Here is a 14389-nt window from a genome sequence, read left to right on the forward strand (position 1 = left end):
GGATATTTTTTGGATGTGGAAAGAAAGTAGTGCACCTGAGGATTTTCTCACAAACATTTTGAGAACAAGTTTTACATTTATTATTGGGCAGACTAATATATTATATCATGGTGTATATCAATAGTTCTTACAACACTACCAAGTCTTTTGACGTGCATTCTTTCTGTACCTCAGCCCTGTACTAAGCAAACAAAGAAGCACCCCTTGGGGCAGTTAACATTTAAGTTAATATTTGATTAAATAAAAAAAATATTAGTGTATCAGTCTGCCATAATTAGATTCATTAACCTGTTTTCCCAGTTTGCCAATGCAAACATCAAGCCAAGCTATAAAGCTTGAACATGCACTGGTGTGGGCATTCTTGTGGTAGGCATTGATAGTCAGCCCACCTGCAGTGATGGGCTTAGGAAAGGGAGTACCCTTCTGGGTACTAATGTGCATGGTATCAGTTGTTCATGGGAATGGAGAAATGGGGGAAATGAGGCAAATGGGACAAATGAAAGAAATGACATCAATGAAAGGAATGGAACAGATCAGCCAAACGGGCCAGATGAAAAAAACGGGGTCGATCAGCCAACTGGGACAGATGAAAGAAACGGTGTCGATCAGCCAAATGGGGCAGATGAAAGAAATGGGGGGAATGAAAGATATGGGACAGATCAGTCAAATAGGACAGATGGGAGAAAAGGGAGATGTTAAAGTAACAGGTGAGATGAAAAAAACAGGACAAATGAGCCAAATGGGACAAAATAAAGAAATCTCATCAATGAAAGAAATGGAACTGATTAGCCAAATGGGACAGATGAAAGAAATGGGGGGAATGAAAAATATGGGACAGATCAGCCAAACAGGACAGATGGAAGAAAAGGGAAATGTTAAAGTAACAGGAGAGATGGAAAAAACAGGACAAATGAGCCAAATGGGACAAATGAAAGAAATTGCATCAATGAAAGAAATGGAACAGATTAGCCAAACGGGACAGATGAAAGAAATGGGGGGAATGAAAGATATGGGACAGATCAGCCAAATAGGACAGATGGAAGTAAAGGGAGATGTTAAAGGATCGGGAGAGATGAAAGAAACAGGACAAATGAGACAAATAGGTCAGATGAAAGAAATGGGGCAGATAAAAGAAAAGGGAGATGTTAAAGGATCTGGAGAGATGGAAGAAACAGGACAAATCAGACAAATAGGACAGATGAAAGAAATGGGGCAGATAAAAGAAAAGGGAGATGTTAAAGGATCTGGAGAGATGGAAGAAACAGGACAAATCAGACAAATAGGACAGATGAAAGAAATGGGGCAGATAAAAGAAAAGGGAGATGTTAAAGGATCGGGAGAAATGAAAGAAACAGGACAAATGAGACAAATGGACCAGAGGAAAGAAAAAGGAAAGATGGAAGAAATGGGACAAATGAGCAACACTGGACAGATGGAACAAAAAGAAAAAGGTAAGAATCACAGTCTATCTATCTATCTATCTATCTATCTATCTATCTATCTATCCTTGCCTTATATGTACTGTATTCAGATCATTATACTGACACTGACACCCTTTTCCATATTTATCCAAATCACACAACTTCTCTTATTGCAAAGCTTCTACACTAAAATGGAACAACTTTGCCACAGGACTACAGATTACATTACCATTAAATTAAAGTGGAAAATATTCCATTGATACATTCGGGATAAAAAATATCTTGTGCATTTATTGACCTAGATATTAACCTAAATTTATTTCAGTGATGCTAAATACAAGTGTGATAATTCTTTACTTTCCTGTATGTATAGCTCTTATGTAAACATAGTTACAAATAGCCATTGAGAAATACTCATTTAAATTACCTATCCTGTCATTGCTCTCTCTTCATATCTACTTTACATTCATCTAAACTCTGAAAATATATCAAAATTCCATTTAAAAAACATAAAAGATTGAAGAAGATGAGTTGCTGAAATCCAAGAAATTAGGTTGAATTTGTGAAATATTAAGATTTTCCTTTGAAAAGGCAGCTTGTCAAAATGCCAAAAGTTACAAAATAATATTATTTTAGAAGGATATCTTACGATGCATGGCAGTTGTATTTTAAAAGAAAAATCTATCTATTAAGGTCTTTTAAAGATGTCATACAAACAGTCAGGTTCCGAAGAGGACAAAACTTTCAATGGGTTTTTCAAAATCATCCATTTGATATTCACTTTTTGAGGATATGTCATGAAAAACTATGTCCAAATACCATATAGCTGGGAAAGCAAAAAATGCATTGGAAAGTCTCCAAATAATTACTATTATCATAAGTGATGTGATGTATGAAATGCATACATGATCTTTTAAATTTCAGCCTATGCACTTCTTATAACATGAAGCCTGATTTAATGTAATATAATCATTCATTTCTGATGGCTTGACAATGATTGTGGACAGGTTTAAAAGAGTAGGAGTCCATTTGAAATGTAATGGTCTTTTCAGCAACATTGTAATGACCATGCCTATCTGTTGATATCTGGATGAATGGATATTTAACCTATTTACATTTTTATCCTTCATTTACAAAATAACGGTAAAGTTACATTGGGTGCAAACACTACGTCTGATCGAATGTATCACTTTTTAAACAGTATACAGTACAAAGATTTATTCACTCATTTATTTGAATAAATAAAATATTGTCATGTGAAAATTCTGGGTGAAGCAGGATATATAATAAGGGATCTTGTAGTCAATATAGAATTAGAGCTAAGCTCCTTCAGAAATTAATCCAAAATTGTTCACACAACAAAGCTAAAATCAATCTGTTCAGAGTAAAAAAAATGTTTCTATTCATACCACATAATCACTGGGTTGTAAAAAGTGAAACTGCACTGCTACCCACTGTAGATTACTTTTACACTCAATTCATAATGTGCTAAACATTATTTCAAATAAGGACACGCAGTCACACACACACAAGGGAATGTACGGGACTATGCTGTCCCGTAAGCAACACAGATAGCCTTACAATAGACTTGCATGAGGTTATTCACTGTCAGTTTCCAAGGGGCTTGATGTTCAATGTACTGTATGTATACTAAAGATGTACTTACCAAGAGCAGATGTTGAAAATTCTGAAAGGACAGTTGTAGTGCTATATTTTGAACTGTCATCACTCTCTCACTACTTTTAACTATGGTAGTTATATTGATTGAGTCTTCCTGTATGAAAAAAATGAATGCAACCAGCGCCAAAGAGATCACAGATTGTGTGTAAGTGCCAAAGGGCAGCCCAAGCTAAAATTTCATCTTACCTCATCTTCCCGTTCATTTTTCTGATGAGGTTAACGGGTATCAATCTACTGTAATAACTATTTGTAGAGGCACAGTTAATTTTTAAAGTAATTGAGCAGACCATGTTAATCTAAATTAGGGGGCTTGATGTTTTTGTAAAAATAATTTAGTCTAAACGTTTTTTTGAGGAAACACTTTGGTACAGCAGTTAACACTGCTACCTCAAAACTGCTCAAGACTGCAGGTGAATCCAGGCCTGCCTTTCTGCAGTTTGCACGTTCTGTACCTCCCATACATACATGGGATTTCCTCGCACAAGCCAAGGATACAGGTGTTGACCAATAACTTTAAACTGCTCAGCATGAATGTGAGCATGTGTGTGGGTAGGTGTGCCTGATGATGTTTGGTTTCTGCCTTGTATCCAATGCTGCTAAGATAAGCTGGAGCCCAAGTGACTGTGACTTGAATTAAGCAAGACCAGGGGTCCTCAATCACAGTCCTGGAGGGACGCAGTGGCTGCAGGTTTTTGTTCTAACCCGGTTGCTTAATTCGGAAGCAATTCATACCAATAATTTAATTTCATGGCTTGTTAGTGCTTTAACTCTGCCATGTCAGGTAATTCTCATATCCAAGATTTTTTCCCCCTTTCTAAGGATATCATCCAAATGATTTGAAGGCTAAAATGGAGGTGCAATTCTTAGTCCTTCACTTTTTTCTCTTTACTTTCGTTACAAGTATTTAATAAAACCCAATAGTGCATGATAAATACACATAGGTGTAAATGGAAACATGCTAAATGGAGAAATGCTGGTCTCTTTTGTTATCTGCATGTTATTGCTAATTAGGAGCAATTAAAAAAACAAGAAGCTGTTTAAGACTAAAATAAGCAATAATGGTTCAAAATATTAAAAAGTGAGACAACTAAGGTGAAGCAGAAGAGTTAATTGAGCATTAAGTGCTTCTGATTAAGCAATTGGGTTGGAGTAAAAACCTGCAACCACTGTGGCCCTCCAGGACCGTCACTGAGGACCCCTGAGCAAGACTGACAATGGATGGATACAGAGATCACACTGTAATGATTTTGCAGAGATTGCTGCCATCGCAATGTGAAACCCTTTCACCAGAGCCTCCTTGCAGCCTGCATAACTAAAATAACCGTAACAATAATAATAATAACTTGATAGTAATATTGTAGCTGCAACTGCTTTTATAGCTATGCTCATGGTGTGTCTAGAATCTACAATGGTGCATTCCCTTATACCAACTGAGACATACAGTAAATATTCTAAAAGAGTTAAGCAAACAAATCTGGTTAACCAGCGGCTGATCAAACACTCCTGTGGCTACTGGCTCTTTAACTTTTTTCTTATTTTTTTGAGTCACAATGCTGCAAAAAAACCTCACAACTGCTAAATTCAATGGCCTAATTTTGTCCTGAACCAGAAGAGGACTTGAATCACATCTGCTTGTAAAAGAGACTTATTTAATTTTTTGTGCTGTTTTCATTTTTATTTGAATTCTTTTTACGCAATATATATTGTGTTCATACAAAATTAATACATATAGCAATTTTGGGCCATATTTTGTGCAGAAAATTGTACTTTTATGATAATGATTAAACCAATTGGAGTTTTTAGCAAAAATGATCAGAAGGATGTGAAGTTGTTCATGCCACATTCATCGATCCCAGGAGTTCATCCCTAAATTGGATACAAGGGGACAACGTTACTCCTTTCACAAAATGTCAAAAAATGGGGATGGGCAATATAGGCATAATAGAGTATTGTTTTATGCTATTTTGAGGTTGCTGATCATGAATATAATAAAATTTCTGATATATGATTCCTTACTGGTGGTCCTAGCCTTCTAAAAGCCACTCTTAGAAGACTAAAAATGACAAAGTTCAAATATGTGCATGTGGGGGATCATTTTAGACTATTTCACGATCAACGATTACTAATATAATATTACTTTTGATTTTAGATCATTTACTAGGGATCTAGCCTTCTATGAATCTCTAGCAGAGAGTGAAAAATGAACAAATTTCGATTACAACCGAGAATATTTAGACTTAAAACATTTCAATTGAAGCACACAAATATTTGACATAACTATTCTGTTTCATTACAGCATGTAATGAGGTAGAAGTACATTTCTTATGAACATCCCAAATTACGGCATCTTATGTTAACTCAGACTTCTTAGTTTTGTAATGGTAAATTATTTCACATTTCTGAAGTGGCATTGCTTCTAGTGAAGTTTTTTTTGTCACTTTCTAGTTTCAATATAGTGTATGTTTCTATTTAAAAATTACATGTGAAATACATACTGTATTATATATAAAACAGCAAATTTTGAGGACACATAATAAATAACTTTTTAAAAAATATTTTTAATATACACACAGTAACTAAAAATTAAAATTTCACTTTGTTACATACTGTAATGTAACTGTAGTGATATTTTCTTTCTTTTTTCAGATGGTGGTCAGAAATCTTCCAGAATCCCAATTGTGCCTACAGTGATAGGTAAGATTTTTAATTTAATTTCTTGGGCATGCAAAATTTCTGTTACTGTAAAACTTGAATATGTTATATGGTTTAGATACGTAAAATGAAAACTGCTAACATTATACAAATTCTGAAACAGCAGAAGTACCTTTGACGCCAAATGTGATGGACCTCTTCACTGAGTGCAGGCTATAGGTGCTGTAAGTGGCTGACAGGTGAAATACTGTACAATTACCACTTTACAAATTACTAACTACATAATTCATTACATAAGATATAGCCTTGTTTGGAAATATAATAAAATAAAGCAATTCCAAAAAGAATAAAATAAATGGAATTCAACAATATCTGTCCAGTAACATTACCATTGAACTTTAAATAGCTGACAACAGAAGAGAGGAAAACAGAAACTCCAGTCAGCAGTATCCCTGAAGACAATAAACCTTGGTAGCATCCATGGTCAGCTGTAACATACAAAAGTCAAAAGACAAAGTCAGACACAGTCACAATCCTGCCAACTAGCCAACCCTGACATTTAACAGTAAAGCCTGGACTGGGCCATTTAATATGATGACAGGTTTCCAGTCATGATATACTCTAGTGGTACACAGTTAGTGTCCCCTAGAGGAGTAACATTTCATTTATAGACTGGCACATCTAAATTCATTCTGAGTTATGTAAGGTTTAATAATTAGTACATCCCCAAGAGGCAAGGTGTATTATGAGTACTGGAATGGCTTCTACATAAAGATGCACTACTATGAGGAGAGAGAAAGTGCACATGAGATGCACCCATGTAAGGTTTCCTCAGGCCATTACCACAGTTGTCTAATCATGCATTAACGGAGCAAACATATACCAGGCAGAGATGTCAATACCCGTTGAGCACTAGAGGGCAAGCAGCCACATGAGTGGATGTGAGGGACAGTGCTAGCTCTTAAACCATTACGCTAGCTACAGAGTTGCCTTGAGAATACAAAGACATCAGGTCTGTTTAGTCAATGTCTAACTTGGCATACCCAGAACAAGAGAATTCTAGGGCATGTCAGCAGCTATCTTTTGGATGTGTTTAAAGAACCTCTTGCCAAATGCTCTATAAGTGAACTGTAGAGTTGGAAGGATAGCCAGCAGCAGGCATTCAACTATCATAAGAGAGAAAAGCATGATTTTAGAGAAAGGTACAACAGGTAGAAAAGGGAGCGAGAGGTACAAGGTATTTGTGGCTAGTAGTATAGTCAAACCATTAAAACAGCCATGTACACATTCTTTGGAAGGTCCAAAGGATTTTACATTTAGCGTTTTCTTGCTTTTTTGTCCTGTGTTTTACTCACTGTGTGGTTTATTTTCTTTAATAATCACATCTTCTTGTATTTCATTTTCTACACTGATTTAATTCTGGTATTATGATGGTTCCTATGTTTATGCATACATTATATGCCCAATAATTTATAGTCACCTGCCCATCACACCTATATGAGCTCGTTGGATATCTTATTCTAAAACCATGGTCATTAATAAGGAGTTGCCCCTTCTTTGTGGTTACAATAGCCTCCACTCTTCTGGGAATGCTTTCCAAAAGGTTTTGGGGTATGTTTTTGGGGACGTTAGCCCATACAGCCAAAACAGCATTTGTGAGATCAGGTACTGATGCTGGATGAGAAGACCTGCCTTGCCATCATTGTTCCAAATTATCCCAAAGGTGTTCAACAGGGTTGTGGTCAGAAGTTTATGAAGGCCACTTGAGTTCCTTCACGGTGAACTCATCAACCCATGTCTAATGGGACCTAGCTGGGACAAAAAAGGGCCTTCCCCAAACTGTCATCACAAAGCTGGAATTGAACAGTACATTGGTCTAAAATAGCTTTGCATGCTGTAGCATTAATAGAACTTTTCACTGGAAACAATTGGTTTAGCCCTAAACCTGAAAAATAGCCCCAGAACATCATGCCTCATCCACCAAACTTTACATTAGGCACTATGCAGTCCAGAAGGTAGCATTCTCCTGGCATCTGTCAAGACTAGATTTGTTCATTAAACTGCTAAATAGTGAAGTGAACACCTTGCCACCACTCCAGATTCCAATGGCAGTGTGCTTTACACCATTCCAGCCACAGATGTTCAGTTATGAAATCTCATTTGTGAAGCTCCTGATGTACAGTTGTGAGTGTTGCAACACAGTATACACAATTGTTATGCATGATGCACTTGAACACTCAGTGGCCCCATTTTTAAATTTGCATGGCCTTCCACTTCCTCGCTTAGCTACTGTTGATCCCAGACACTTCAACTTCACTATAATAACATTTACATTGTATAGGGGCAAATCTAAAAGAGCAGAAATTTCTGATTTGTGACAAAGATGACATCCTATGACAGCGTCACCTTGAAAGTCACTGAGCTCTTTAATATGCCCCATTGTACCGTTATTGATGTAAATGGAGATTGTATAGCTATGTGCTTGTTCCTATGCATCTGCTAACAACGAATGTGGCTAAGTTTACAGATACCTTTACCTATATAGTATACATGTTTCGCATGACAAAATGCAGATGTGCAAAAACATCGTTTCTGTTTTTTTCCCAGCTGTCAGCCCAGCTCACAATGGTCGAGTATGCAGCACTTGGGGAAATTACCATTTCAAAACATTTGATGGAGATATTTTTCAGCTGCCAACCACTTGTAACTACCTCCTTGTTTCTCACTGCAAAAGTAACTATGAAGATTTTAACATCCAGTTAAGGAGAACAGTGGAGAACAACCAGCCAACCCTTGGAAAGGTGACAATGAAGCTGGACGGAAGCGTCATTGAACTTACAAAAGATGGCGTATCAGTCAATGGGGAAAAGTATGCTTTTTTTGCGAAGTGTTTATTACATTACTTATGAATTGTGCAATTACTGTGTTATATTTGGCAATATCCCATTGCTCTGTTATCACATGACGTCTAATTTTCAAGCAGCATTTCAGAAGAGACCATTTAGTCTTGTGTCTGCATGTCTACTCATTTATATTAAATTGTCGATTTGCACTGTAGTAGGCTGTATTGTACATTTTATAGTTTTTGCAATTGTGTAAGCATGTTTTTGTCTAACCCTGCTCTTTTTTATTTTGTATCAAGTCTTGTATGTTATCTTTTCCTATCTATATACATTACTTTATCATTTCTACATGCATTATCTTTTTTGGTGATATTTCTTCATAGTTTGTGCATATTTGTACCTTCAATTTACTCTCTTCTATTCACAACATAATTACATAAGTTGCACTATTCTTATATAATTTCATTACCCTTCACCATACAGGGCTAACCTACCCATCAGCCAAGCTGGGATCTTAATATCAGAAAGCAGCACCTACATCAAAGTCACTAGCAAGATAGGCTTAGTATTTCAGTGGAACAAAGATGATGCCTTATTGGTAGGTGAATGGTTTACAATTACAAGAATGCATATAAAAAAAAAAAAAACATGGCTTCATTATCAGGGAAATGGGCAATACTTTAACAAGAGTCTTCTCAAATTGAAAATTCTGTCTTTTGATATAATGATGCTTGAATTTTTATGTTTATTGTTAAAGAATTAACTTATTTTGGATGCAGTTAAATAGCTTCATTGTCTACCTGAAATGTATCTACTGTATCTATCACATTTAAAAATGACCTGTTTATATTTGTTCATTAATTGTTTATTAAATATTAAAAGGTATTTTAAAAATTTTAATCAAATTATATAATTATGGAAGAAAATCTTTACTTTTTCTCTTGGATATGAAAACAAAAATTGCTACTAATAACATTTTTTATAATGGTCGTTAGCCTTACATAAGTTGTGATTTAAAGTGTCTACAGCATTGGTTAGCATAACAGCCTTCCAGTTTCTGAGGTTTGAGTACAAGCTCAGACAATGGCTGTGTAAAGCTGATATTTTTTCAGGTGTCCACATGAATTTTATCTGGGTAGGTACTCTGGTTTAACCAACAACAATACCAGCAGAGTAGACTAACCAGTAAGTGAAAACTGGCAATGAATCAATGAGTATGTATAAGTGATTGCGCTCTGCAATGTTGCCCACAATGCTGCCACAACCCTGAAGTAGAACAAATGCGCATAGAAAATACTTACATGCTATTGTTTAATAGTTTTTAATGCACTCTTCCACAGAAAAATAATCTGTGCTATTTTTTGTAGCTGGAAATTGATGAAAAATATGTGAACCAGACCTGTGGTCTTTGTGGCGACTTCAACCACATTCAGATCTATGATGAATTCATTATGAATGGTGAGATTTTATTTTAAACTGATAAATTGACAAAAAGAGTTCAGCTCGATTTATCTCAATACAGATGAGATGTAACATTCTACAGTATATTGTAAAATGTAGGTGGTATAAGATATGCCTGCAGGAAGACCTGACAAGAAATTCATTTTTCATTTGTCATGTACTACATTTACCATGTTACTTTAAATATATTACTAAATTGTATATGGTGACTCATGCACGCTGTGCTAGATATTTGGCATTGCCACAATAATACAACATCTAATGATCTGATGGCATTTTGCACAATGCAAAAAAATTGTTTTTTATTTTATGGTTAACTCCTTTCTCTTGCAGGTGTGAAGATAGACCCCCAAGATTTTGGACGTAATTGGAAGATAAGTGGCCCAACAGAAACCTGCACAGAGCCAACACCTTCATCTAAGAAAAATTGTGAAACCCATGTGAGTCGTATTGTTTAATAAAACGTAAAAGGTGAAAAAAAGCTAGAACGGTAGAATTTGATTCTATCTGTAATTCAAGTCAAATGAATTTGACTCCCATATAAGACTGACAGTTGAAATGTATTTAACAAATCAAATTCTTGTATTTTCATTGGAAAAATTTGTTCTCAACAGTTTGGATTACTGTATCATTACACAAATCAGTAACACTTCAGTCACATTTACTGCTTTCACTATAACACAGCAGGCAAGAAAAACATATAAATTAAATTTCTTCATATGTGCCATGTGATCTGCATCTCGCACGGCGCTTTGAACATTTAAAAGCCCGTACAGCAGCTCTCTTACTCTTTGTCTTTTATTTCCGGTCCTGGGCATTGTTTAATCTCTTGGCACAAAGTCTCGTCTTGTGGGAATTCTTGATAATTTTTAGTTTAACTAAGAATAAGAATCTGAAAATCTAACAGCATCACATTAAAGTTCCATGAATTCTGAAAAGAATGATACCAAACACATATATGTAGGTTTTAAAATAAGCCGATTCAAAGCATGACATAAAAACGTCACATAAAATTGTTACACAAAACCGTTGCACTTTTAGGCTTAGGATTTTATATATAGAGAGTAGATACTGTTTGTCTACATTGCATTTAAAACAAATATTAAAACATATATAAGTAAAACTTATCCCATTGCACACATTTATTATAAAATTACCGTTTCCTATTTAATAGAAATCAAACTTGTCGTTGACAGATTTCTGTGAGTGAACTGGTCATGACAAAAGCATTTTTTAAATGAGTATATATAAGGAAAGTGCACTTAGGCAAACTATGGCAGTTAAATGCATTTGAGTGTTAGAATTAGCTTTCCTAACTGAAGGAATTGTATTCTAATGAATGCTTTCTTGTTCATTCATTCTTGCAGAGAGCTGCCTGTGAGGATTACCTCTCTGACAAAGCTTTGGACACCTGCAATGACCTAGTATCCATCAATGACTTTGTCGATGCCTGCATTCAAGACATGTGCGACTGTGATGAGTCTGACAGTTCCTCTTGTGTATGTAACACTATCTCAGAGTACTCCAGACAGTGTGCCCATGCTGGTGGCCAGCCCAAGAACTGGCGGAAGAAAGATTTTTGCAGTAAGTTTTAGTCTTGAACTGTTTTAGTCTCCACAGCAGACAATACTTCATTTTAAAGTCAATGAGTGTTAGCAGAGTACAATAAGACATTTTCAAGTTAGACAGCATGGAGAAATCACAGTAAAAGTCACTAGCTGCTTTTCTAAATGAGTGAGAGGAAAGCCTTAGCCTCTAATTTGTTTTTCAGATAAGAAATGTCCCCTCAACCTGGAATATAAAGAATGTGGCATTCCCTGTGCAGACACCTGCACCAATTCTGACCAGAGTGCACTTTGTGAAGACCACTGCATTGATGGCTGTTTCTGTCCAACTGGTAAACTGAAACTCCTTTCTCTCATATAACACAGGAATTCAAGATAAAAGGATGAAAGTGAAAATGTGCTTAATGTTGTACTAAAAATGATTGACGCTCTCGTAATGAATTTAGCCTCCTCTGAGTAACTGTTCAGATGTCACAGTGATATCTAAGTATTTCTAAGACCTTTCCACTTTCAAAAAAGACACCAAGCATTGTCATTAACTAAAAAGGCTACTATATAATATGTTGACACATTTACATTTAAAAGGCTTTGTTCTAAATTAAACTAACCTTGTGTTAGAAGATAAGTAAATAATCTAATCAATGAAAGCATGAATTATTAAAACTGTCGACTTTCCTACAGGGACTGTCTTTGATGACATCACACAGAGTGGCTGCATCCCATCTCAGCAGTGCTCCTGCACCTACAACCAAAAAACATTTGCTGCTGGAGAGTCCTATTCCACCAACTGTCAGAAGTGGTATGTGGGCTTGACTGATTGAGTTTTAGCCATGTATTAGAAGGGAAAGAAGTATCCCAGTGACTTTTTTATTTGGCTGTCTATCTAGTCGGAAAAAGTTTGTTGTTAGAATAACTGACTCGCCCAAACAGAGATTTTCAGATATGCAATCTCCATTCCTTGCACCTGACCACATAAAATGAGAGGAGTGAGAACAATGTGTTCAGAGTAAGGTATCTTTGCCAAAAGCTAAACACAGATAGTTCATAACACTTAATATTACTGGTCATTGTTGGAAAAAAAAAGACTGAAAACAAAAGCTGTTAGTTTCTATTAATGACTGTATATGGGCTGAATGGCATTATGTACAATATAGTAAATCTAGCCACCCATCCATTCCTACATTTTATGAACTCACTCACCTCCCATGTCTCATATTCGCTTAAGAATCTATGTTAACACCAACAGATGCACAGCATTGCTAAATTTCAAAATGGCATTTCAGACTGTATCATATAAATATACAGCTACTTTACATACACATTTACTTCAGATAGCTTTACTGTGAGAAGAGAGCAGTGTCACTAAAACACTAAAGCAGAGAGCAAATCTCATGCAGAAAACACCCTAACATATACACAACAATACCATCTACAGTGCCACCATTCTATCCTGTTATTACATATGTAGCTGCATTTCCCAAAATTACCAAAGTTCTGCAGCTTCAACTAAAAAAAAATGACATTCGACAAAAGCCTGAAATGATTCCACAGACAAAATATCTTGGTTTTTGAAAGTTTAGTTAAGTTTTGAAGTAAAACAGTTCACACAAAAAAAAGGAAAATTAAAATAAAAAAAAGGAAAAATTAAGGTTAAGAAAAGTTCAGTTCTAAGCTTAATCTTGTTACATCTCAAATCGTTACTTCTTACTTAACATTTCTGAACCATTTCAAAACAGTCAGAAAACTGTGTGCTTATCCCATTTCTAAGCTTAAAATGGGTCTATCAAGTCCTTCTTTTACTGGGACCTGTTCTAGACAAACTGAGCTTATTATCACACTGTTACTCAGTTATAGTAAGAAGGTTCTATCTCTTGCTAACCTATAGGGGGAAAAGACTATACCATAAGCTATGACTATGAAAGACATTTATATTCTATTCAGATTAAGCAAACATTAATATGAAAACTTTAGCTTTCTAGGATTGGCTCTTACAACATAATTTATACAATATTTACAAAATAAATACACAACTCCTTGGCCATCAAGCATGGACTATAAAATGTTCTTAACCTCACAATTTATTTAAACACTACTTTCACTAGCATACATCTATTTGTACTAAAAACTGGCTAGGCTAGATCACTTGCTGACCCACTTCAGATCTTGGGGATTCCTCTTAATGTTTAGCTTTTGGAATAAGTTACCAAGTAGTGTGGTAGACAGTAAGACGTTAGGGACTTTCAAAACTCGACTTGATGTTTTCTTGGAGGAAGCAAGTGGATAGGACTGGCGAGCTTTGTTGGGCTGAATGGCCTGTTCTCGTCTAGATTGTTCTAATTGTTCTAATTGTTTTACAGTTAAGACAAACATGTAATTATGCAGATTTATTAAGCAGATTAAGTTTTACTTACAGGCAGTTATTTTACTACAAAGAATCACTGTGAAATGTCATGGTGAATCTAAGCCTATTGGACGCTCATGGAGTACAGGTTATGAGCATGTCTCATTTAAACAGTATCTTACACAAAAAGAAATTAAAATGATTCAGGGGTTATATGTAGCAACCTGGTGTTTGATTAAAAGCCTAATTTGAAACCAGGAGAAAACACCAATACTTGCATTACTGTAAGCATAAAAAAAGGTTTGCTTCAGTATGATAGCACAGCAGTAACAAGTCAAAAATAAATGATGATAGTTTTGCAAAGATTTTTATAGGGTCTATTTAGGTCACTACTATAAAACATCTTAAACCAAAATATATATTTTT

The 14389-nt window shown here is 35.5% G+C and overlaps 1 protein-coding gene across 1 annotated transcript in view; it reads left to right on the forward strand.

The window, feature by feature from the left end:
- Positions 1-371: 371 nt before the first annotated feature.
- Positions 372-14389, forward strand: part of LOC120526231 (mucin-5B-like) — a 146925-nt gene continuing 132907 nt past the window's right edge. Inside the window, exons 1-9 of the mRNA XM_039749335.1 lie at positions 372-1451; positions 5748-5795; positions 8361-8622; positions 9080-9194; positions 9964-10054; positions 10391-10497; positions 11425-11641; positions 11829-11954; positions 12304-12421. Coding sequence (XP_039605269.1) covers positions 398-1451; positions 5748-5795; positions 8361-8622; positions 9080-9194; positions 9964-10054; positions 10391-10497; positions 11425-11641; positions 11829-11954; positions 12304-12421 — 2138 coding nt within the window. The 5' untranslated portion in view covers positions 372-397. The remainder of the gene's footprint in view (positions 1452-5747; positions 5796-8360; positions 8623-9079; positions 9195-9963; positions 10055-10390; positions 10498-11424; positions 11642-11828; positions 11955-12303; positions 12422-14389) is intronic.

Source organism: Polypterus senegalus, chromosome 1, assembly GCF_016835505.1.
Source record: "Polypterus senegalus isolate Bchr_013 chromosome 1, ASM1683550v1, whole genome shotgun sequence".
Taxonomy (NCBI): domain Eukaryota; kingdom Metazoa; phylum Chordata; class Cladistia; order Polypteriformes; family Polypteridae; genus Polypterus; species Polypterus senegalus.